General features: G+C 40.7%; 1 protein-coding gene across 1 annotated transcript in view; it reads left to right on the plus strand.

The window, feature by feature from the left end:
* The window catches only part of LOC139971885 (uncharacterized), a 50,113-nt gene extending 24,398 nt beyond the window's left edge, over positions 1-25,715 (plus strand). The window contains exons 10-21 of the mRNA XM_071978702.1: positions 165-698; positions 1,354-1,426; positions 2,456-2,968; positions 7,301-7,790; positions 8,769-8,797; positions 10,293-10,757; positions 11,894-12,427; positions 13,213-13,452; positions 14,147-14,668; positions 19,814-20,191; positions 20,833-21,183; positions 24,819-25,715. Coding sequence (XP_071834803.1) covers positions 165-698; positions 1,354-1,426; positions 2,456-2,968; positions 7,301-7,790; positions 8,769-8,797; positions 10,293-10,757; positions 11,894-12,427; positions 13,213-13,452; positions 14,147-14,668; positions 19,814-20,191; positions 20,833-21,183; positions 24,819-25,285 — 4,596 coding nt within the window. The 3' untranslated portion in view covers positions 25,286-25,715. The remainder of the gene's footprint in view (positions 1-164; positions 699-1,353; positions 1,427-2,455; positions 2,969-7,300; positions 7,791-8,768; positions 8,798-10,292; positions 10,758-11,893; positions 12,428-13,212; positions 13,453-14,146; positions 14,669-19,813; positions 20,192-20,832; positions 21,184-24,818) is intronic.
* The last annotated feature ends 851 nt before the right edge of the window (positions 25,716-26,566 follow it).

Genomic DNA, 26,566 nt, shown 5'->3' on the forward strand with positions numbered 1-26,566 from the left:
GGGGGGGTTTCGGTGGAAAGCCAAGTTTATTTTTTTTAGTGGCATTGAGGTTCCCATTTTTCATACCCATATTTTTATTAAAACCAAAATCCTCTGAATTTAAGGAACAAAGCAGACACCTGAACAGCAACTTTTTTTTTTCTCTTTTCGTCTGTTCTTTAGAGACATCTGCCAGATATCCTGCTCAGGTGATGAATTCCTCTCGAGGACCGCCTCCCAAAGCAGTCCTCGGTAGATATCCACCCCCAACGTCCCGCATACCACCTCCTCCCCCCAGCACAAAGTCACTTCGCACAAACGCCGAAAGACTCTCTCGTTTAAATATCCTGTACCAGTGCTCATTCTGTAGCAAGACTTTCAATTCCATTCCAAAGTTAACGAATCACGAAAGATTTCACAGAAGGCTCGAAAGCGGCAGTTTCATGTGCAGGTTCTGTGCGAGGAGGTTCGCGGGCGCCAGAGACCTGAAACGCCACGAGCTCGTCCACACTGGAGAGAAACCCTACCAGTGTGACGTCTGCTCTAAGTCGTTCACGAGGGTAGCTTCGCTAAGGGATCATCAGATTCTTCACACTGGGGAAAAACCCTTCCGATGCGACATATGCAACGCAGGTTTCGTGAGGAAGAGCTTGTTGAGAATTCACATCAGAGACAGATGTAAAAATACATGCCTCAATAGAAGCAATAAAATGGCACCGGTTTAAAGTTCCATCCGTTCTGACTAGTTTTTGGCATACCCTTTATACGTATGCAAAGAGGTTCATTTCAAGGCAAGAAAAGTCTCCCCTGTGTGACCGTATTCCTTCAGCATAAAGTAGTATGTTGGATTGACGTTAGAAAGGTCCTCATACTTTGAAAGTAAAGGACCATCAGAGGTGGCGTTGAAATGCAGAAAATGAACAATGTTGAGATTCACAAGAAAAACAGCAAATCTAATATCATACCAAGGACAAGTCCAGAAACTTTTTGAATCAGTAGAAATAGTAAAAAAGAATCTAGCCTTTAAAACAGAATCTAGTCTTTAGTAATAACCTAAGTAACATTAAAAGTAAAAACAGAATCAGTAGTAAAATTTGTCAACTACTGTACGTACTGTAACTAGTTTTATGAAAACATTCCAGGCGACCTGGCCAAAGTTACTGTTCAAGATACTTTTGAGATTTTGAACGTAGATTGTATATATTTACTTTTTAAATTTGTGATATGATTTTGTTCGGAAAGTTTGTGTTTGAAACCATATTCATGGCACGTCGAAAGAAACTCTCGGGAGTAGTCTTTTATCCTTTCTCTTTCCCCCTTTTTTCTGTTTTCGTTGTTGTTTTGTTTGTTTTGTTCCTTTGAAATTTCTTTTAGGGCTTCTGTAACTGTACCAAACCCAAATGGGTGGAATTTGATAGAATGTTCAATGGGAACTTGAAAGCTATAGGCATGTGCGTATGATTGGTGATAGATAAGTAAAAAAGGGGGTGTGCAAGTCATTTCAAACGTATACAAGGAAACAAACAAACTGCAGATTTTTTAATCCTAACTGGCCACATTTAAATACTAACCAGGAAAAGGCTCTGGTCATTACTAGTGGACCCGACTTTGGCCAGTCCAGCAAGAATGGAATTTGCAACTGGCTCTCTGTGTTTTGTGTTATTATTTTACCAAATTTTATAATTTTACCAAATTTATATAGCGATCTTTTCATGCTTAAGCATGTTCAAGAGCGCTTTACAATGACAACAAAATGACAAAACCCCTAAAATATGAATATGAAGAAAAAAATTGACACAGCTTAAATATTAATATAAAAAAATATATATAGAGTGTTGATGTAAGCTGCTGGGCACATCCGTCCTTTGTTGTTGGTTATTCCAAGTTCAGTGAACATTACAGTAGGTGCTTGAGTTCCTCTGGCAATATATTCCAAACATAGTGATAGTTATTGAAAATGGGATTGCTGTAGAATCTGTATATCCCCCTCCTCCCCCTCCAGTTTCAACAAGATCCCCTCATGGGGACATTCAAAAGACCCCTCAGATGGGCAGGGAGATCCCAACGTTTTCTAACAGACTGTCCCACAAGTCATGGACCCAATATTACTGACACCCCTACAGTAGTTCATCTTACCAAATTTTTTTTAACTATTGTACGTTGTTTATCAAGTACTGTTGAACAAATTAAAAGCAATGTTAGTCCAAATCAAAGAGTAACAGCAAATTCAAACGTTTGGAAATGAACAAGCGAAAGTCAACATTGGGCAAGTTTTCGATTTCTTCTTTATGATACGAAAATTGAAATGAAGCGAGAAATTTGTCACACCACATTCGCAAACTTGACAGTAGTGTTTTTCTTACTACATTGCTTATTTTTTGACATACATACCTGTAACATTAAATACGCAGTGCCATATTTAACATTAAATAACATTAAAACATATTTGACTAAGTTATTTCATCTCTTTGTTTAGGGCCCATCGAACTTATTCCGCTTGGGCAACATCAGACCAGTGGTGGACCCAACAGAAGGGACCTTCAAAAGACCCCCCAGATGGGCAATGAATCCCAACATTTTCTACCAGAGTCTCCCAAAAATCTTGGACCCAATATTACTAACAACCCTAGTTCGTCTTTAACGACGACAAATTTTCTCAAACGTCCAAGTTTCAAGTCGAGTTCCGCCGCTCTTCTGGCGGGAAAGAAATCCGTAGAAATCAGAAACATGCCACCCATGTCCCAGACTGGCAATTTGGCACAATTGCCACCAGTGTTCTGTAAATATTGTGGCAAAAAATTCACAGACCATACCAAGTACAGAGCGCACGAGGCATACCACGGCCGAGCCGGTCGGTTTCCGTGTCATTTCTGCGATAAAGCTTTCCATTGCAAGGAACACGTGGTTAGACACGAGAGGGTCCACACAGGGGAACGGCCCTACAGATGTCAAATCTGCGGAAAGACTTTCACACAGAAGAGAGCCTGCAGTTCGCATGAATTTACCCATTTTAAATAGTAGAATCTAACTTGTCGGTCTGATCCTTTGCGAGTGGTACAATTTACAGTGCTGGGATTTGCAAAATTTTAATTTATGGCAAAATGCTACGCAAAACTACACAAAAACTGCAAGTTATACGTTCCCCCAGTGTTTTATCCGCAGGACAATAGTTTAGTCAGTATGTCATGGGAAGCAAGCTTCGTTAACCTCAAAAACTGCTGTTCAGTATGTGAAGACTGAATTATAATTCCTTGGTTTAATTCCTTGCGAAGTTGCAAGAGGCATGTCGTACAGTATTTGAAGTAGTTATGACTTGGAAAGCATTTGCACACTGTATGGACAGGCTGCCTCTTTATTGTCCATCTATAATAACTAGTTTGGGGAGGTTGTTAACTAAACCTTTGTTTCATGGTGCTTAAGACAATCGTATGAGTCCATACCCATCTATTTCCAGATTAGTCCCATAAAGAAAGAAGGGAAGGGGGGGGGGGGGCCTGTGCTTGCCATATTGAAATAAGTCTTTTAAAATATTGTAAATCAGTTTTAAGAAGAGAAACATTTTTCTCTTTGTTTTTTTGATGAGATGAGATGAAATGTTTAAAAGATTTATGATTATCGTGAAATCAGTGACTTGTTTTATTTTTAATGTTAGCTGGTGATTATATAGCTACACTAAAGGAAATATATTATGTAAATTACCAATTGACATTTGAACTGTGCTTTTAAGTTTTTGTTGTCTTTTGTGGATTAAAAAATGAAGAAGAGTTTCTTACGCTCTGAATAATTGAGTCCTCCTACTGTACAGTACGTCGAATGGACAGGTTCATTGTTGCTACCATTTTGCTTCCCCAACACCTATCCCTAGTCCTTTTCTTCCCTCTTCTCTTCCCTGCCTCCTCCCTTCCACTCATAAGTGAGAAGAAGGGAAATATTGATACCCCAACTATTTTTTGTAGTCTAGTAATTACAGAATCCTTGATCTCCCATTAGGACTAATTGATGACAGGGCATCAGATCCCCAAAACTCAGTATCGATGCTAAATACTCATGAAAACTTTGGCTCACACTTTGGGCCTCACGGATGGTAAAAATCAATAACCGAATCTCATCTTCACCAGCAAGCACCGAAAACTGTAGATGAATTTTCCCACCTGGAGAATCCTGCTTGTTACCTGCTGATTTTTTTTTCAAAACCCACAGTTTGCAGACAGTTAAATAGCTCAGGTATACTGAAACAGGTTTTAAATAGGGGAAGGGGGTCTGGATTCAAACCAATGTTAAATGGTGCTGACAATTCCTCCTCTGATGCTACTGTACAGCCTTCATGAAAGTCATGGAAAATCATCAGGTGCCTGGGGAGGGGGGGTGGGTGGGTCAGGGAGGCCTTTACACTTGGTCATTAATGTACTGTACATTCATGGACTATTTTACAGTAAGCGGTTAAACCTTGTGGCAATGAGGAATAACTTTCTCAAACATATATACCAACAATTACTGTATTTTCAAGTTTGTTGTCAACTCTGATGGCCCGATGTAAATTTTTCAAAGACAAGTCGTTTGAGTAAATCTATCCCTTGTGACCTTACTAAATGACAGTATTGACAACGGGTGTTTTGTTTCTTTGTTTAGGACAATGGGAGCCGATGCTTGCACCAGTCCCGGCCCCTCCCCAACTTCCAGCAATGGCTGATCAGAGCTCAATCCCCAGAGGTGCCTCTCAAACAAACCCACAAGTGACCCATTATACCCCTCCCCATTCGTTGATAGAATCTGAGGCACCCTCGACCAGGACGTTGAATTATTCTAGTTCCACGTTGCCCTTGGCTCTAAATGAAGCAACTTCGCAAAAAACTAGCACGAGAAGCCCTCAAAGATCCTCCCTCCGCGGTAGTTCCCGTAAAATAGTTCACAAAGGTGTCCCGGGTGGTGCAGTCCAGAGCTCAGGTCCTCTGCCCGTGTTCTGTAAGTATTGTGGGAAAATGTTCATGGACCATCACAAGTACAAGGCCCACGAGTCTTACCATGCCAGAGCTGGCCGATTTCCGTGTACCTTCTGCGATAAGGCTTTCCATTGTAAGGAGGATGTTGTGCGCCATGAAAGGATACACACCGGGGAGCGTCCCTTTCAGTGTAAAGTCTGCTCGAAGGCTTTCGCACAGAAAAGAGCTTGCCAGATGCATGAACTGACCCATTTAAAGTAACTGTGTGTGGGGTGTGTACAGTAGGTAATTGTAATGTTCATGTAGTTACGATTTCTGTTAAAACTTAAGAAGAATACACTGTAATATATATTGGAGTTGGTTAGCATCATGTTTGATCTCTAGAGTAAGGCAAATATGTCACCAAAACAGAACTAGTATTGTTCGATACAGGTGACAAACGCCTTCAGTGGAATAACGACCTTCCTCACCGGTTTCGAACCTCTTGACATACAATCAGCGTCCATAGCCTAGTGGTTAGGGTGTCCGCATGTAAAGCGGGAGGCCGGCATTTGAATCCCTGTGGAGGCTGGAAGTTTTCTCAGTTCTGGATTTTCCTTCTCATTACATTTTCAATTATATATGGGTTATTCCATAAATGCAGGGGGCCAATGGTAAAATTCCATTATTTTCTTATTTACAGGAATGATATACTTTTATGGGCATTTGTGGTGCTACTACAGTATGATCAACATGTAAATTTCTATGTAAAAGGTGATTCATAGAGTTTGTGGCTAATATGTGCTTAATCACAACATTAGCCCCCTTATTTATGGAATGGTCCATATATACAAAGAAAATGGTGTATCAACATAATAGCAAATATACTGTTAATGAATCTACCAAAGAACTAGAGAAGAAAAGTGTTACCCATACATGTATGTTGATAGTTGCTGTATTCATTACATTTTTCTCTGCAATAATAATTGCTATTGATAAATGCCATTTTATGAAGCTTCTGTAAAGTGTTTGTTTAGAATTAGGTCATGAAATCATACTTGATCATGCCAGTGCTACAGAGGAACAATGAGATGCAACTTCACAAGCTTTCTCTGTCCTCAAACAAACCAACTCATATTGTCCCCCCTCCCTCCTTCCCTCCCTCCAAGGCAGACCACTAGTACATCCTCATTGTCTGTCCTTCAACAAAACCAACTCATATTGTCCCCCTCACTCCCACCCTCACTCCCTCCCTACCAGGGCAGACCCTTGTACATCCTCATTGGCTTTCCACCAACAAAACCAACTCATATTGTCCCCCTCATGCCCACCCTCACTCCCTGCCTCCCAAGGCAGACCCTTATACATCCTCATTGTCTTTCCACCAACAAAACCAACTCATATTGTCCCCCTCACTCCCACCCTCATTCCCTCCCAGGGCCGACCCTTGTGTACATCCTTATTGGCTTTCCACCAACAAAACCAGCTCATGTTGTCCCCCTCACTCCCACCCTCACTCCCTCCCAGGGCAGACCCTTATACATCCTCATTGTGTTTCCACCAACAAAACCAACTCATGTTGTCCCCCCTCACTCCCACCCTCATTCTCTCCCTCCCAGGGCAGACCACTAGTACATCCTCATTGTCTGTCCCTCAACAAATCCAACTCATGTTGTGCCCCTCACTCCCACCCTCATTCCCTTCCTGCAAGGCAGACCCCTCACTCAATGATAGAAAATGTAATCTCTCATGTAGCAGGGAATAATAAACAGGAGTTTTCAAAGTTTGTGTAAATACAGTTTTGAAGTCTCTGGTCTCAGAAGTAAACTAAACTTCATATGCTGTGGCTTGTTTAAGAAACTAAGCCTAAAACGCCATGTTTGGTCAATTAGGACCAAACCAAATGTCAGTTAAAACCTGGCGTACTCAAAAAAAAATCTCATTCCTGTCGTAAAAGTCACACATCATGACTTTCATGATAGTGGCACCCCCTCCGTTAACTTCACGTAGTTCTCTTTAAACCATTAATGTTTACTGTGTTCTACTTAGATACACTTGTATAGCATATTTGACAATTTTTGTGTAGTTTCTTTGCAGTGAGATACCAAATTGATTATTCCCCTGGGTATAGTTGTTCATTTTAGACAAACAACATACGGTACAACAAAAGAGGAGTGACAATCACAATATTGTACCAACAAACTTACCGTACTTTGTGCATGCTTTGTGCATGCTTGTTTTCCTCCTCGGATGTATACTGAGGGGTGGTGGAGGTGGGGGGGGGTTGGGAAGGGTGTGTGTACAACGGGACACAATACTTGAAAATATTTTTTGCAAATAAAAATATTCCTTGATTCTATCCCAGAGACTGACTGAGAACTGTATTCTGTTTCTTTGTGTAGAGCGTTGGCAGCGTACATCAGTTCCCAAGCCACAGTCATCTTCGACCAACAGACGCCCCGTCATTTACCTGCTACAGCCAAAAGTTGGTCTGGATAGGAAATTACCTCAGAATCACCTTGTCCCCAGCGCACAGCAAAGCCTCAAATCCTCCCACACATCACCAAGCAAAGATAGGAGAACGCAAAATACGCAGCACTTGACCGGTCCGCAGGGAGCGGGAGCGTCCGATGCCGAATTCAAGCCGACATTTTGCAAGTTTTGTGGCAAAAAGTTTACAAATCCTGTGAAGTACAAATCCCACGAGGCCTACCATCGTTGGGCCGGCCGATTTCCCTGTAGCCTCTGCGATAAAGCGTTCCATTGCAGGGAAAATTTAGTGCGGCACGAGAGAATCCACACCGGGGAGCGTCCTTTTGCCTGCACGATCTGCGGGAAAACTTTTACCCAGAAAAAAGCTTGTCAGTCTCATGAGAGCATACACTTTAAGTAGCATCCTAATGGTACAGCAATCAGAGACATTGACCAGACGCATATCCAGCCTCCATGGTATAAGGCGGAAACGCTAAATTTTATCCTCGTTTTAAGAGTCAGAGATTTTAATTGTAATTGATGCCTAACATTGATTTGTACAACTGTTCATGCCACAGTAGGCTATACTCGATATTACAAATTCAAGTTGTAGATGGTTCCACCAAAATTTGTCTGATACCCTTGTTGGGGAGGAGCTTAATGGAAGGGGAGACTCCTCCATTTTGAGAAAGGTTTTGGTGGGGGGGGGGGGGCTCAAATGCAAAATGGTGTTATCCTTTCCATCATTTTATGTACATTTGCCAGTGTATACAAATTTGCAGGCGTGTGCAATTTTTTTTTTTTTTGGGCAGTTTCATTCCTGAAAATTTCTGGAGCACCTTGCGCTCCACTGCCCACCCCCCCCCCCCTCGCCCACCCCCTCTCCCTCTGGCCATGGCACTGGCAAGGACATTAAGAAAACTTACAAATTTGTGTGTTTTGTTGTAAATCACAGAACATTGTCTAAGACACTTGTAGTTATTTTCACCAAATCATACAGTATGTAAATGATAATCAGGGGAGCGAGTGGACAATGATTTGTTTCGATTCCAGATATTCTGTCACCCAATTTTTTGTATCACCATTCATCACTTATATATAAAAAACAAAAAACTGCAAGTTCGGTAAAGATTCAGAAAGTACTTCCTTATAAAATTTGTTATCATTTGAAAATCAAACCCTGTTGGTTGTTTACCTGTGTTTGCAATGTAATGTGTACTGCAGTATGGGGAGCATCTATTAACATTGGTTTCATTTGAGAGGAGGAGGGGGGTTGGTGGAGGGGTTGGGAAGCATGATGGTACTGAAATTGTCACCTGTGGTGGTGCCATTTGGCCCTTCACACACAGCAATGGGATCTCTGCAGTACTGTATATTGTTGGTTTTATCATTGCGCAGCATCACAAGACATTTTCATGGACAGCAGAGCAACTAATTAACCGTAGTAATTAACCGTAGTGAGAGACGACTAAGACGACTCGTAATCAAGTTCAGTAGCGATAAACTCAATGGTAACAGTCACTTTTATGACCAGACCATTTATTATGATTGGATATATTTAAATCTAGCTAAGTGATCTATGTGGTTGAAACCATATTTGGATGCTCATAAAAACTTTAGGAAATTACAAATTATTTTACTATAAAACTTAAACATGCATCATAATTGGATACCCATTAAATCTTGCTCTATTGATCTAAAGATATGGTTGCCACTAAATTGGTTTCCTCCCAAAACGTTTTAGAAAGTTAAAACGTGTTTTGCTTATCACTCCAACAAAATGTTGCACAAATTCAATGTACAGTAATTGGTTTTACTGTTTCGTTTCCCTAACTTTACATTAATCATTAATCCCAAGTTTCATAAATTCTGGTGTTTATTTTGATCGAGAGTAAGTCAAAACAGAATGAATGGAAAGTAAATTTTTACTAATTAAGGCGCCTTTAATGATGGAGTATGGTAGCCTTCAATCACCAGATTGTGACCAATTCACCACAAAGTGGCAGTTTTATTGCACATCCGACATTCCAGCAATCACGTTTTAACTTGATTGCACTCAGCAGTAAAGCTACACGTTAATCTTAGAGGCAAAGTCTGGCATAGATGTATAAACCAGGGGTGGGCAACATTTTTGAATGAATAACCAACGACCTGCTGTTGATTTCAAATATTTGATTCCGAGGACTTTCAAGCAGTTGGTGTGCATACTTAATCCGTATTCACAAAAACATACTGTCAATACAGTACAGTTGATCATTAATGGGGATAATAGGCCTACTGTACCTGACATCATCATAAGTGCCGATAAATTCTGAGCAGGTAGCTCGTTTTTTGTGATGATGTCAAATAGATTGATTTTTTTCTTTTTCTTGAGACATCTCTTGGGCCGCAAAAAGATCACTGGCGGGCCACATGTGGCCCGCGGGCCGTATGTTGCCCACCCCTGGTTTAAACTCTAAACTCTTGCATATTCTTGGATTCTTCCTGGATTTTGATTTTCCTTCATGTACAAGACCGAAGACTTGATCAAGTCTAAACAGTGACATCATTGAGCTGCTGCTGTAAATTTGCATATTCAGTTTGCCGGTGTTGTCAGCTATGTGGGCAGTACTGCTTGTACTCTGGGAGTACTAACCGCAAAAGTCTACAAAAGAATAATTTAAAAGGTTTTACTTCATAGTGGCAGTTATGACAATAAAGTTGTTCATCCGACCAAACTGATATCCATCCCTCTTTTCTTCGACGTATCTTCCACATTAAACAAGACTTGTTTTGCCTTTTGAGGGGTTGGGGGGTGGGTTATTCAGCTAGTAAGCAACTCTATCCGTAAGGACGTTGGCTGGATTCTATATAATATCTGCATTAACGTCTCCTTCGGTGAGCACCTCTTCTGACAAATGCACATTTTGTTTCTTTGTTTAGGACCGTGGGAACTGTTTCCTTCTCCGCAACACCCGCCTCTACTTATGCAGCCGTCTTCTGCCACGCCCGTCCGAGCGGACCCACTAAACAGTCCCAAAAGAGGAGGCGGCTCTCGTACACGAGGCAGTGCACGGGGCCGCAAAAGAGGGTCCCCTCTCCCAAGTACCCCTCCGAAAGCCGGCCGCAATGCTGGAGGAGGAGGAGGGCCCCGTGATACCAATACCCAGACTATCTTTTGCAAGTTTTGCGGGAAAGAGTTCACAGACGACATAAAATACAAGGCCCACGAGGCCTACCACCGCCGTGTGGGCCGCTACCCATGCGGGTCGTGCGACAAGGCCTTCCACTCCAAAGAGAATCTGGCCCGGCATGAACGAATACACACGGGCGAGAGGCCTTTCAAATGTCGGATCTGCGGGAAATCATTCGCCCAAAAGAGCAGTTGTCAGTCGCACACCGAGACGCATTACAAATTTTAAGGTTAATGTACAGTATACTGTACATGTACACAGAAGTGCCTTATGATGATACATTGTTTTGTCACAATTTTAATCCCTCAGCCCGAAACCTATACATATATTGATTATTGAAAGGTCGTCGATCTATCGTATAAATATGAACCTCTGGAGAGAGGGAGAGAGTAATGGCAGAGAGTAATGGCAGAAGTTTTGCGTGATTTTGATGGGCCCAGGTACTGTAGAGAAAGAGAATAATTGTATGAGCATACCATGAATCAAAGATGTACTTTTTCTAACATTGTGGTCAGGATTTTGTAAGTGATTCTTAGCCAATACTGAAAGTTTTGTAGTTGAAAGTAAATTTGATTGGAATACCCTAATAACGACTGCTTGTTTTCAGTCAGATTCATCTCAGATGAGTCTTAAAGTTGAGGCATTTCCAGACAGATACTGTACTTAATCCCCTTTTATATACTTATTAATTGATGACAAATGGCTTTTTTTCTTCAACAAAAAAAAAAAAGTTTTTCCTGTAGTATATATGGATCATGAAATTCCTTTAAAAAAAAAACTTTTAACGAGAAAGGCATGACTCAGAGGTAAAAACCCTGTTTTTTTCCTTACAGTAGGTTGTCATGATAACAAAACCATAAAATTAAATGTGAGACGTTTTCTACTTTCTTATATTCGGTAAAAGAAAGAAGAAAACTCAGGGAAATAGAAAGGGGATTGGAAGGAGTAAATTCCAACTATAACATTTCATCCTTGAGGTATGGATGGGAAAAGTTTCATTAATTTTTATCCCAGTTGTTCTCAAAGTACCTAATTATCTTTTCCCAGCAACCCCCCTTCCCTTCCTTGCCCCACACAACACAGTCCCCGGGTCCATTTCAAGATTAATCAAAGCTTACACTAGTGTACAAATACTGCAGAATGTATTACTCTTTAAAACCTTACAGCATCTTCAAAATGGTGGGAATTCTCATCTACAGGACTTTTTTTATCTTGAAACGGAAAAAGAATTAATCCATGCAGAGTTGTCCTTCTTCAACAATATCCTCTTACTATTTTTAGACAAATTTTGCAAAAACAAACTTCCGATACGTTACATGCTGACAGAAGTTATTTTGTTTTCTCACCTAGGATCGGAGGCGCAATTTACCCTTGATCGTCAACCAGGTGTTGGAAGAATTGTACCTCAGAATACCCCTCACACATTCCTTGACCCCTCAGTTCCTGCTATGGATAGTGAATTTGGAGAAATTGGACATGTAGACTACCCAGAAATTTCAGTTCTGAACAGAACTGAAGTTAAAGCTCCTCCTTACATAGGCTTGAATTCGCCAGTTAGCAGTGGTAGTAGTAGAAGTAAAACATACCCTGTTGAAACCCCCAGTGGTAGAAAACTTTCTCTGTCTTTGAGTTCATCCCATGAGATGAACCTCAAAACATCACACGGCAGCATCCCACTTCACATATTTTGCCAGTCTTGCGGAAAACACTTCACAGAGCTCACAAAGTACAGGGCGCACGAAGCCTATCACGCGAGGGCAGGGAGATACCCCTGCAGCTATTGCAGCAAAGCGTTTCATTGCAAAGAGCATGTGGCCAGGCATGAGAGAATTCACACGGGGGAAAGGCCCTTTAAGTGCCAGTACTGCGAAAAGTCTTACACCCGTAAGAACATCTGTCGCATGCACGAAGACACTCATTTCAAAAACTTAGCATCATAAGAAGTCAACGAAGCTGTCTGCATTTGGTGGCCTGTTTCTATCAACCAAAAAAAAACTTGTGGAAATATTGCTAAAAATGTTAAAGTTACAGTGTGATTAGTCTAGGCCAAACATCAATGCATTAAGCTGCTTTTTAATGTTGTGTTCAGCTTTATGTGCTTCACTCGGCTGAACAGTACATGACTTTAATTTATCCTTTGTCTCATGTAGAACAACAACTGTTTTCTCTCTACAGAACAAATGCTCTCTTAGATGTAATGCCTCCACCCAGCCTGTACCCCCCACCCACCTCCCCACTCCAGTTGGCCCCCCCTTCATTACAATCTAGAAGCAATTTATTGTGAATAACAGTTAAAACGTGTCTTGGTTACTTTGCTAAATTGATAGTGCAAAGCTGTCATAGAATTTTATTACATGGAAACAGCTCAATAACTTTATCTGCTGTGCAGCTGTTGGAATTACGGTCTCATAACAAATGACTTTTGCATCCCCTCTACTCTGATGTCCCCCCATCTCCTCCTCAGCCTGCCCTCCCCTGTGTTCTTAAAACCCTTTACTGTTAAATTTTTCTGTGGTGACTGAGAAATGAGAGAAAGTTGGAATTAACTTTTTTCATGAAATAATGAGATTCATTCCTTCTGTGAGCTACACAATGGATATAGAAAGATTGGATAGAACAATGGAACTTGTAACATCTGTTAAACGATTGTTATTTTCTTCTTTGTTTAGGGCCCTGGGAACAGCCTCCATCAATCGCTCAGATGACCTCTTTTCCTAAAACCACCACGTTTGCACAAAAAAGGTGCAACTCGGGCCAACAATCCAACTCCCCCAGATCACATATAGCTCCCCCTAAGAGTAACTGCAGTAGTTTTAATCGTCTCTCCTATACCTCAGCTGCTAGCGTCCTTCAAAATATGCGCATGGACCGAGTTGGAATGGTCGCCGGCCGAATGTCCCAGTCCTCGGGTAATAGCCCGTCCGGCGTAGACGCTGCGTCAATGAGTTGCCCGACTTGCGGGAAAACCTTCACGACCCTCTCGAAATACCGCGCACATAAAACTTACCACAAAAAAGCCTGTAGTTTAGCTTGCAGTTACTGTGACAAACAATTCCGTTTGAAAGGAGATTTAATCAGGCACGAACGGGTTCACACAGGAGAACGTCCTTACAAGTGTCGGTACTGCGACAAACGGTACAAACGAACTAGCACTCGCCGCATTCACGAGACCAGCCATATGAAACACCTTCCACCCCTATGATAAAAAATACCCCCCCCCCCCCAAAAAAAGGTTATTATTTTTGTACCCCTAATTCCCCAATAGTCTCAAGAAATTGAAGCACTTGGAGGTTGTCAACAATGAGTATAAGGGGGCTAGAAATGGACAATTTTCAGAGCCAGAGATAATTGATATCCGCAAAACCAATAACAGATAATGTTTATCAATGGGTCGACCTCGATCATTCCGTTAACCTTCTGAACAACGACTCTATGAAATTTGTGGTAATTGTTAAGTACTGCTCTGACTTGGTAATATTATTTGATAATTTATATTTACCCCAGACAGAAATTTTTTTCTGAGGCAATTAGTCTCAGATTCTGCTGTCCTGGTGGAAATAAATTCCATCTTTGACAAAAAGTTATTTTGTTTCTTTGTCTTAGGACCCTGGGGGCAATTATCTCCACTGCAACAACCACCAGTTGCCGAGCTAACCTCGTCAGTTCTCAGGAGGGACCCTCAAAAGCGTCCCCGATGTTTCCCAATTGAGCCCAGTGCATCTGGAGCCCACATTCCTCCCCATGGTCTTGATTCCAGCACAATGGGCCGCGTCCCTACCACATCACAGACGAGACGCATTCAAAATTACCCGGGTGGTCTAACAAATATTGCTTCTAGTGCAACTAGGAAGGTCCCCTTGGCTGACCCCAGTAACTTCTCCCACCAACAGATCCCTGGGAACCCTGTTACACCCTCCTCCTCCTCATCCAGCTCCTCCTCCTCCCCAGGAAATATTTCTAGAAAACAAGTGTTCTGCAAGTTCTGCGGTAAAAAGTTTATAGATCTGACCAAATATAGAGCCCACGAATCGTACCACAGCAGGGAGGGTCGGTTTCCTTGCAGTTTCTGCGACAAAGCTTTTCACTGTAAAGAAAACGTCGTAAGACACGAGAGAACTCATACAGGTGAGAGGCCTTTCAAATGTCAGTTTTGCCCCTCAGAGTTTTCTAGGAAAAAAACATGTCAGATTCATGAAGCCACTCATTTCAAGTGACAAATTGATTTGTGCTCCCTGAGGACATGAAAAAACCTTGATCTTGCCCAAATTTCTTCTTCTTTTTTTTTCCACTGTTTCGTTTTTTAATTATTGCAAGTCAAAGATTATTTTGTACCAAGGGTTTTTACTGTTAAGTTGTTGTATATCTAATCCTTTAAGAGAGGCATTAGTTACTTCATTTGTGTTCACTGTATTTATATAGTAAATATTACACATTCTCCCTATTTTTTTTTTTTAATTTTAAATCTTTTGGGCAGTAAATTTCCTTTAACAGTCATTAATATCAATCTACAAATGACATCTTGATAAGAAATTGATTTTATCCCAGATGATTGCAAAACTGTTGCGCCGTCTACTTTAAGTGGGTTAATGATAGTGCTTCAAACAAGCTTTTGTAGAATTCATATTCATGTACTCAGTACAGCATACTGTATGTGTTGTGTGTGTTTGTATTGTGTGCTATACAGTATGTAGGGGAAATGACAGATACAGGACAACACTATGCTGACGAACTGAGGGAAAGAGATAAGAAAAAACAAGAGCCCAATGGGCACTCTGGTTCCTACCTTATTGGAATATGAAAGTGTTGTATGTCATCACCCAATATCATAGTTGATGAAATGAATGCATAGTATCAACTTCACACAAATGGGCAGATTCCAAAGTTGTCACTCCATAGTTGCTATGTCCAACTTGAGCTGGCAGAAGTGTTGGCTGAAAACTATTTGGTCGCCCAATATGTCATGGTTTACACAGTACACATTCATGCATGGTTTACACTGCATGCATTTGAGGATCCATAATTGCCTGACTTTTCCATGACTTTCAAGGATCTAACTGTAAAATTCCATGACCTTTCACCGTTAAGGCTTGTTGCTTTGAATATTAACATTCCTTGCGATCTATATTTCCATTAATATGCATCAGTTTAATCAGACTGTAGGCTACAGGCATTATTATTATTTGGCTTATCCTAGGCATACCCGTATTAAATGAAACCTCACAAGATGCGCGCATTCTAGCTTATGGTTCTTATGCTGCAGGCCGCTGGAATCTACGGAGTCAAGTTGGGGTGTTTGTGTATACACATGTGTGTGTGTGTATAATGTATGAGTGATACCATACTTACAACTTAGTATGTATGCTGAACGTGGATAGTAGATCATCATTCATATTGCAAATAGTACACTTTAGTCTCACGTTAAAGTAGTTTTTGGAGCACCGTTGTTCGGGCAATACCTGCAGTGGGAGTGGGGATACTTCATGTTAATTATTATTATGACTATTTTTTGGTTGGGGTAGGGGCAGAGGGATGGGGGAATGTGTGAAATTCTGGTTGGAAGTTTAATGTTGTGGGGGGAGGACAACGTGTCAAGTGTGCTATGAAACATGAATGATTTGAGTCTCTCAAGTTATCATATTTACAAGCAAAATGTCACATAAACATGCACATATGCCAACTTTGTAATCTTGCTATAAATCTTTGTATAAATGTATCTGAAATATTGAATTTCACAAGGTGTTAGAAGAACTGTAAGCAGATAGAAATAAGGCAAGGGAACTTCAAAGGCCAAATGGAAATATTTTAATAAACAATACATTTAGGTACAGCAATCTATTTCCCGATATATATTTTTTTTTTGGGGGGGGGGGGGGAAGCTCTGTTCAGCAGATGCTTTAGTACATGACCTTCAATTATGTCTGAAAACTTGTAGTTACATTTGTTCAAATAATATAGAGACTAGTTGGTATATGAGGTATAATTTTAATGTTTAATTATGTTAGTCATCAATTTGATTTTTGAAAAGGTTTTTTTTTTTTTTTTTAAAGGAATATTTCTTTAAATATTCTATATCCTGTTTCAGCCTTTCATTCCCTATTCCAACTAGAACTTGGTGAATCATTTTCATTCCCTGTAATTGTTATTTTTTATATTTGTTTTCCATCCAATTGACACTTTGCCTTATGGTGGTCGTATTGTGAGTGCAGTTGTACTGTAAGCCTAGAATGTACACAAACAGTTCTACAGTAAGCCTAATTTAATACACCGATTAAAACAAATGTAAAACGATGTGTACAAGTGTACACGATAATAAACCTATGCGGCAAGTACATACATGTGCAAATGTTCATCACTCCGTTGTTGAGTTATCGCGGACTCAAGCTAGTGTCACAGACGCTCTCACACACACGCCAACCTGTTTCATTGCTTCCAGCAAGGAACTAAAACAAATGTTGTAATGGTTTCATCAGGCCCACAGTATTATGTTGCTTCATACATCTTCATACAGTTTCAGAGTGTTGGGGGGCTAGAAACAAGTTTTCCCTCTAGGATTAACTCTATTGTACCACACGCTACTTTAATACTTCAGCATTACTGGTGCAAACTGAGAATCACTATTTATACTTATCGTCTATATGATCTTATTGCCCTTTTCTTCCCTTATCTCACCCTCCCTTGTGCCCCTCATGTCCCCTTGTTGCTCCTTTGCCCTCATGGTCCATTCTCCCTCATGTCCCATTGTTTCTCTCTGACCCCTTGTTTCTGTCCGGTCACCCCCCCCCCCACCCCTCCCCCTCTTTGTTCCTGTTTTCCCTTGATAAATAATGATGAAAGTGTGGTTGAAGAAAAAGATATAATGCGGTAAAGTTTGTTGCAAAGGTATTTTCTTACAATTTTAAGTTTTGTATAATTAAAGTCTATCGATTTAAACTTTATAAGTGTTGGCCATTTTAAGGCCTCTGTTGTAACCTGTTTTGTTTGTGAATTATTCCAAAGAGAGCAAATATGGTCCTAGTTGATGATTGAATACATCTGTCATGGAAACCACTTTACATACGTAAGAAAATAAAGAAGAAAAAAACCAAAGTTGTTTAACTTCGCCTTTACCAAAGCCCCCCCCCCCCCCCCCCCTCAAGCAAGCTCTTGAAAAATTGAATGTCAATAGTTTGATATACTGTTTCAGCCTTGCTGCAGCTCCCCTTGGTAACCACCTCGGTGCCGTAATCAAATGAATCGGATATCATTATTATGGATACCACCTTAACATTAACCACTGGTCAGTATTAATGGTCCTGTATTCAAATATTGATCTTGCATCTCACAAAATCTGCTCTACATACAGTACCAAAGAGAAAGATTAGTCATAGCAGGTTGAAATAAAGATATTTCATCCATGAGCACTTTTCTAAATAATTTCAATGATGATTACTTTGGGGGGGGGGGGGGGGGGGGAAGGGAGGACTAGAAGAGGTGACAAGTTTTTCAGCAGTTGCATCTCTATAATAACTTTTTTATCATGTAAAGCAATGGTGATTGGGATGATGGATATATATGTGTTTATTTTAAAAACAAAGTATAATTTCGTTTGTCAATTATGAGTCCACTATCCAAATCATTTATCTATAAACTTATGTTCCTTTCAGATCTTCTTTGCCATATCTGTTTCCTTTTTGGCTTCTACTCTTTATGCTCATTTGAAAATTCCTTTGACTAGTGTTGTTTTTCCGTGTTTCTTTGGCTTTTTATACATTGCGAGAGGAAATAAAATAATGTTATGATAATACAATAGTTATCGGTGTTTTTGTCTTTATTTGTGAGTGGCTCATATTAAACTCTGAATGTAATTTGTGCAAAAAACGAATAGAACACTGACGGGGCTGCAGCTTACTTGCAGCTAGGCTGCATCTATAGGAGGTAATCTTTTGTACTGCTGCACAGTTTCACACAATAGACACTGCCTATTATATAATCTCTATTGTTTGATATTGATTCAGCCTTGCTGCAGGGGATTTTTCAGCCCTGTAGCTTGTCCTTTTGACAGGATGCTTTATGATATTAAAATTAATGCCATAGACCAGGGTTTCCCTAATTGGGGTGCATGAACCCCCAGAGGGTGCGTGAGTCCATCCCAGGGGATTCGTGAGACGTTTCTGAAAGTCAAAACAAGAGTACTTTTTGTTGAATTAAAATCTGATATATCATATAATTTAGTAATGTACAAAAGTCTACAATATTACACTATGAACTCGATCTTTTAAGAAACACTGTTATGCGTATATAGTACAATAATGACTCAGATGGTGTCTCGAAAGTTGGGGTTCTTGGATAACTCTGACATCCACAGGGGGTTCCTGGGGGGATAAAGTTAGGGGAACCCTGCCATAGACGCTTGTTTGATGGAATCTTACGTAAAATCAAAAAAGAAAAATCAGGCATTTGTCAACTATCGATATAGAAAACAAAATAAAACAATGTAATCAAGGTGTTACGAGGTACTCTTAGCTGCATTAAGTATCAACAGCAGCATTACTGCAAGGTACTGGCAAGAAAATATGCTTACACTCGGGCTTCTGTTATTTAATTACTTAGGTAAATTATTTGAAAAGAGTTTCCTCATATCACATATCATGTTATGTTTTGATATCTTTATAATATAAAACCACAGGGATTATTTCACCAATAGAACCTTGTGTACCTTATTAGACCCTTTTTTCAGTGTTTTGATTATAATTAATCTCTGCCTTTAATTTGGAACTGAATTGTTTACCCCTCCCCGAAGCTGCTTTACCTCAAATTTCACTGTGCATTCCCCCCTCATTCCCGTCTCTAGCAAGTTGTGGTAAAAGAGACACTAACATTTTCTTTGGAAAAAAGCTGCATAGTCCTTTGTCAACGTCTATGGTTTTTTTTTTAAGTGACTGTGGTTGGCATTGTGCAACCACATCCTCAGCACCCCCCACCCCCTCCCGGCCCCTCCTCGCTTGTCTTAAGGTAAAAGTCACACCGATACTTTCAGTTCTTGGGCTAGTACATAAATCATTTTTCAAGTGCGTAATTCTTTGGAACGACTCGTAATGGTCTTAAGCTCACTGTACCCCCCACCCTCCTCCACCCCCTTGTTCTCTTCTACGTTAAAAGGAGTTCTTTGTAGTTGTTTGTCAAACTGTTTTCTTGGTGGCTGGCTGGTTTAATTATCTAAGTTGTGAAACCCGATGAGAAAATGAAGACGACACTGTAACTATATTCCGTGCATCTCTGTTTCCTTCTTAGGATTGGCAAACTCTGATTCGTCATCTTACCTCACTTATCGACCAATCAGCAAACAGGCTGTCACCGTCAAAGCCCTTATCGAGCCAGTGAGAAAGAAAACATCTGTAGCCGGAGCGACCGTAGCCTCGTTCTCGAGATTCTGCGGATTTTGCGGGAAACAGTTTGACCAGCTGCAAAAACTCCGGACGCACGAAAAATATCACGAACGCATTGGTCGATACAAGTGTCAGTTCTGCGAACAACCGTTTCAGTCCATGTCGGACGTGAAACGTCACGAGAGAACGCACACCGGCGACAAGCCGTTTAGGTGTAACTTCTGTGACAAGAGATTTGCTAGAGAAACAAACTGTAGGATACATGAAAAGACTCACTTCAAAAGCTAAAACACCTTTGATGTATGCAGAACTTTATTGAACTTGTAGCTCTGGAAATTATTCAGCCACCTACTAAGGTACCTCTCCACAGTGGCCCACTCATATCTACACTCCAATGAAATGTCAAATATAAAGTTTTAACTGTATATATTTGTACACACTACTTATAATAATTAATAAAAATAAACTGCAATTTCTTCCACCTACCCTCCGCGCCCTCCCACCATCCCCCTTCAGTCCCCATTCCTCTATTCCTAGATGGTGTGGGTGTCTCCCACCTGTGTACCCGGTTACTGCTAAAATTGCAGCAGCACACATGTTTCCATTCACATCGCTGCTGATGATATTTTGAGTAACGAAATGTATATCTGACTCGAAGATCTAATTGTAGAACCCTTCAAGAAAAGCTTTTTTTCTTTCAATATTTTTCCATACTTTTCCTTCCAAGTTTAAAACTGAGAGTTCTGTTTATTTTTGGGTTGCATACACATCTTAGCAATGCAGTACGATGCCCTCCCCGCAGTGACCGTCAGCGATCAATCGTGTGTTTCGTTTGAAGACACAATGCATTGTTTTAGTGAAGTCATCCGAAATCCGATGATCAAAGATAACTCTTCCGTGCCTCTCTCTCTGTTTCCTTCTTAGGATTGGCTCACCCTGACTTCAATTTCCAACCGGCTGCCGCCACCAAAGTCCCAAACCAGCTAGCTAGGATGAAAAATTACGCACTGGGTAATTCCACGACCTTCTCGAGGTTCTGCGGAATCTGCGGGAAACAGTTTAGCGAGTTGCAAAAGCTCAGGACGCATGAAAAGTATCACAGACGCGTCGGTCGCTACAAGTGTCAGTTCTGCGGACAGCCGTTCCAGTCCATGTCGGACGTGAACCGTCACGAGAGAACCCACACGGGCGACAAGCCCTTCAAGTGCAACATCTGTCACAAGGGATTTGCGAGGGAGACGAGCTGTAAATTACACCAAAAGACACATTTCAAACAATGACTCTTTCGCAGAGAAGGCCGCTATTTACGTTTAAGCGCTATGTTTTGCACTATGCATTTGATGTGATCCTTCTACCAACCTAACCATGGTGCATCAGTGGTGCATCAGGTTTGACTCATCATGGTGCATCAGTCTGTGGGTTCGGCCTTAACCACACAGAAAACTACGAATCAAGAAGACCATCGGAATCCAGTATCATTTGACTGGTGCCTAATATGTGTTCCTGGAAAATGGAGATGAAAAGAGTCTTTTATCGATTTTACTGTTCTAGTTTGCTTTGTTTCTAGTTTTATGTCTGTTTCCAAACAACTTTGTTCCCTCCAGCAATATGCTAATCAGTGGGCTACGTTTAACAGCCCTGGTTAATCCATCTCTCTCCGTACTCGAACAAGAATGTTATACCAGCCAGTATTAAAGGCAGCTCTCTTTACGACACCATACAGCCAGTTGGTAGAAGCCATATGACTTGTGACTTACACTTCATGTTGAGTAGTTGTATCCATTTTCAAATTTTCTACTTTTTTGGACAAGCATTACAAAATTTGGAAAATCATTTCTGATGAGTTAAGTGTGGATTTGTCCTGGATGAAAAACCCACCTTTACTTTAACCGGCCGGTGCTCGAACTCCAAACCACCCAGATGATGGGTTTCATTGCTTCTAATGCCACTGCCAGTATCCACTCGACCATGGCACTGGTAGTGAAGGTGGGAAGGGAGGGGGGTTGAGTGGCTTTCCAAGGTGAAGGACTACAAAACTGATAATTGACCTGTTGGTAACAATACTCTGAAGAAAAGTTGCCCCATCAAGAGATATTTGATGTGTAATTAATGTTTTAAGTCATTAATGTTCTCATGCTTCTCTGATCCCAGGGTTTTAAAGTAACTAAGTAATCCATCCATTACATTCTGGAACTTTTAAATTGTGCAAAAATTAGGAATTCATACTGTAAATTATAATGTATATTTACATTATTACTTGATATCAACCTGTACTGTCGTCAGAGCAAATATTTTACCTTTGGAAATTGATAAAAAATTGGGGGCATTTTTAGTCATATTTTGAATATACTGTTCATATACAGACTGAATATCTATAGTCCCTGTTCTTATGTACAGTGTTGAAATACCTTATTGCACAAGCGGTCTGTATAAAGACAGTCCTATTACTATGACTTGTAAACTGGAATCTTATGTCTTTTGGAAATAAACTGATTATTCTAGCAATGTAGGTAAAGTGCAGTAATTTACCCCCCCCGCCCTCCCCTCGCCCTCCCCCTCCCATCCCCTTCTCTTTCTCATCTTTCCTCCATGCTTGTCTTTATAGTGTAATAAACCATGTATACACTTTCCACTCCAAGGATATGAGAAGCCCAGAACAAGAAGACAAATGTGTGACATATAACTTGAATAGTTATTGCCTGCTCCCTCCCCCCCCCCCCCCCCACCACCCTCTCATGCCCCATTATGGAAATAAGCAATGACCTTAATTGACACAAAATGTCTTCCTTCCCAAATCTCAAGCTTTAAAAACTTAAAAAAGGAAAAGCTGTCCAAGGTCATTTTTCATGTACTGTATTGAGGAAAAATAAAGTATTGACGTTCGAAATTTGTTACAAACATACGCATTGGTCTCCTTTGTTTTCTTTCTTTATTTTGTCTAACCATCTACATACCTATTTCAAGGAGACTTGAGCCCGCACCTGGCTCATAGCCAGCTAGGTGGTACAGCCCCCCCCCCCCACCCCCCGTTCAGACTTTGGGCCTCTCATCCAATCTGTGGAAGCCTATCTTTTCCACAATCATGTGTAGAAAGTTACAGGACACAAGTATTGTGCCCCCCTTCCTTAAAAAATGGTGGTGCCCCTCCAATTCAATCTTCTTTTCTTTGTTAAAAAAGAAGGGGCATTTGAGTTAAAGTACTGTGAAATTCTCCCCTTAAGTAAAAGTTTGTTTGATGTAAGAGTGGTTCTATTAAAAGTGGTGATATTTACTTCAAAATTTTCAAGCCGCCAAACTAAATTGCTTTTCTCTCCTATCAGAGATTTTTTTTTTTTAATTTTTTTTTTTACTTTTCTCAAAACATATCGAAGCTTCACTGTACCTTTTTGAAAAGTGAAGACTGTATTTACTGACTATAATATTGTTGTATAGTTGGCCATTTGGTCTCAGGGTACCATGCAGTAGTTGGCTGGACAGGTCGGCAAAGGCCTCTGACAACGTACGTCAATCAAACCTGTACCAGTGCAAAGAGTAGCGTTTGTGACCCAAACAGGATTCAGTGATTGCATTACTTGGGAGGCTTGGGAAAAGATCATTTTTTTGAGGGTCAACCGTGTCATTACTTATATCTCAGTTTTCCAATGTCAAGTTGTATTTGACCTGCTCCCCATCCCCACCCTCCCCCCAACCCCCCAAACCTAAAATCCTATGTCTTACCTCCCATCCCAAACTTAATGTAAGTGATGGCATTAGCTATGTCTATAAACATTTTTTACAACATTACAGCTGATCAGGACACACTTCCCCTCCCACAATCCTCATTTTAGCTGCAACCACCTTCCTACAGTAAATGACAGCACCAACCCCTTGCAGAAGTACCAAATATTCTGAATAGATTTATAGAAAGATAATTAACACTCATTTTTGTTTACTTGAACTATATATATCATGTTAAACTTGAAAGGCATCCTTTACTTGAAGATGGGATACCTCTGTCATTACATGTGGGGAATTTTCTCAAGAAAGCCTAGAATCTAATACTCCACCTCCCCTCCCCCCCTCACCCCCTCCCACACACATTAATCTTCCAAGAGTGGCTTTGATCATATTATGTAGTGTTACTACAATTTTATGTGAAAAACTGAGGACAAGTTGTCGCAGCCTCTGGAAGCGGTCTAAGCTGAGTGGGTTTCAGCTCTCCATTGTGGGAAAACATGAAGTTTGAAGGGTATCAACATGAAAAATGGACCAGATTTGAAGTTTTAAGTGCTCAAACTTAGTTTAAGATAATCAGATCAGTCAAAGGGGCTTCATTTTTTTGTTCTTAAATTGATCTGAAGGCAATCCCCTGTCAAGAAGTTTGTTGCAGTGCATTTCTTGAACTGTCAAAATACTTACAAATCCTGTCAATTTTTATGATTAACCTAGTAAATACACCCAGATGCTTAGGTCAGATATAAGATTAAGAAGAGGATATATCAGGGTAAATCGCAAAGTTTTATGACCCTCATCATATGTTGGGAGGGTGGGGGAGGGTGAATGGGGTTAATACTACAAAAGACAAGCATATTGTTCCTTGCACCACCATTCCCCCACCTTCCTCCCATTTTCCCACTTGCTGTTACCAATTAAATATGCTTTTCTACAGAACTATTATCTTCTCCATCAGCGGCAATTGCACACCCCCACCTCACCATGTCCCCCATCCCTAAGAGAGCAGCCCATAGTTTGTGTGGCCAATACAATAAGGTGTAAAGAAACAGCTCTTTATTATGTTAGCGCACGGATTAGTGATCTGCACTTAAAGCTTTGTTTTCTATGCTCATCCATTTTTGCTGTGTCTATCTCATGAGCAGGGATTACTAACAACTCTATGTACTAAAACCACAATTCTCTGTTTCATTGTTCAGGACTTTACCCTATCGGAAACGTCAGCATAATCGCGACCACGCCCAGAGCCGGGAAGACGAGGAAGCGCAAGCAAATGCCCACGAGACGTCCACCGAACCCAGAAGCCGCACCCGGTTCAGATGGGTCGTTTATGCACAGGGGCGTTCAGTCACATGACCCCCCCTCGTTCGTCCAATCGTCCCCGTTCTTGTCGTGCAAGTACTGCGGTAAACCTGTCGCAGACGTTCCAAAGTTGAAGTTGCACGAACGTTATCACGAGAGAGCAGGGAGTTTCAAATGTCAGTTTTGCCACAAGGCGTTTATATCGCGTGGCCACGTCATTCGACACGAACGGGTCCACACCGGAGAAAAGCCGTTCGTCTGTTCCATCTGCGGCAAGGGATTCGGTCAGGCGTACCACTGCAAAATGCACCAACGGAGGCACAACGTAGAAGAACCTGTCCTTGGGGTGGAAATCAAGAACTAACTTATATATGCAAAATAGATGAATGAGCGGAGTGGAGGGGTTGTCTGCTGGAGAGGAAGTTGATGAACACTTGTGCACCAGTGAGCATTAATCATGATAGAAAAATTTTCAATGTTCACTTCCTGTTTCTCGGAGATGTTGCATTTCCTTGTTTTAATATTTTTGTATCTTTCTTGTATGTGGTCTAAAGAGTCGTGGAACTTTCTTGCAGTCGGTCGATACCTGAAGTTTTCGACCGTGAAGAATGAAAGAAACATATTTCCCTTATTTCTTGTCAATATTTTAAAATGAATACAAAGCAATTTTAAAATGAATACAAAAGCAATTTTAATATATAAACCATTTTTTTTTAATCCATTGGTATGTTGTTGGTATTACGTGTGCATGTTTTTTACTGTGGGGAAATAAAACAGAATGTGTATAAAATGTACATCTAGATTGATGATTTTTCTTCATTTACCATCAAAATGGTCCTTGACACACTTCGTAGAATCCTGTCCTTCTTAGGTCAGGAACACTTCCATATTGCACCGTGCAGGAAGATCCTCTTTATTTCAAGTGCCAATCAGTAATTTGTTGTGCCTGTCAGTTTGGGTCTGGGCTTCTCAAACTAGTTTAAGGTCCAACCCAAACAAAGGTGTTGCCACGCTTGCACAGTGGGTCACAAGCTCGGTTATAATGGAAAACAGATATTTTGATGAGTAAACAGTTTCTTTTGCTGGAATCTGACACTGACGTTACACCTCCTTCTTGGCATTTATTTCATTACTGTCTGTGTGTTTACTAGTGTTTACTAGTTTTCGGTCAATGGGCAGTCGATTGTAATCAAATCAGCCAAGATGCAACCAATTACTATCAAATCAGCCACGATGAAAACAGTTGCAATCAAATCAACTAAGATGCGATCAGTTGCACTCAAATCAGCCAAGATGCAATCAGTTGCAATCAAATCAACCAAGATGCATCAAATAGATGCAATCAGTTGCAATCAAATCAACCAAGATGCAACTGGTTGCAATCAAATCAGACAAGATAAGATCAGTTGCAATCAAATAAATGCAATCAGTTGCAATCAAATTAACCGGTTGCAATCAAATCAACCAAGATTAGATTTGTTGCAATCAAATCAGCCAAGATGCAATCAGTTGCAATCAAATAGATGCAACCGGTTGCAATCAAATCAGCCAAGATTCGATCAGTTGCAATCAAATCAGCCAAGATGCAATCGGTTGCTATCAAATCAGCGGAGATGCAATCGGTTGCAATCAAATCAGCCAAGAT

Source organism: Apostichopus japonicus, chromosome 1 (assembly GCF_037975245.1).
Source record: "Apostichopus japonicus isolate 1M-3 chromosome 1, ASM3797524v1, whole genome shotgun sequence".
NCBI lineage: Eukaryota > Metazoa > Echinodermata > Holothuroidea > Aspidochirotida > Stichopodidae > Apostichopus > Apostichopus japonicus.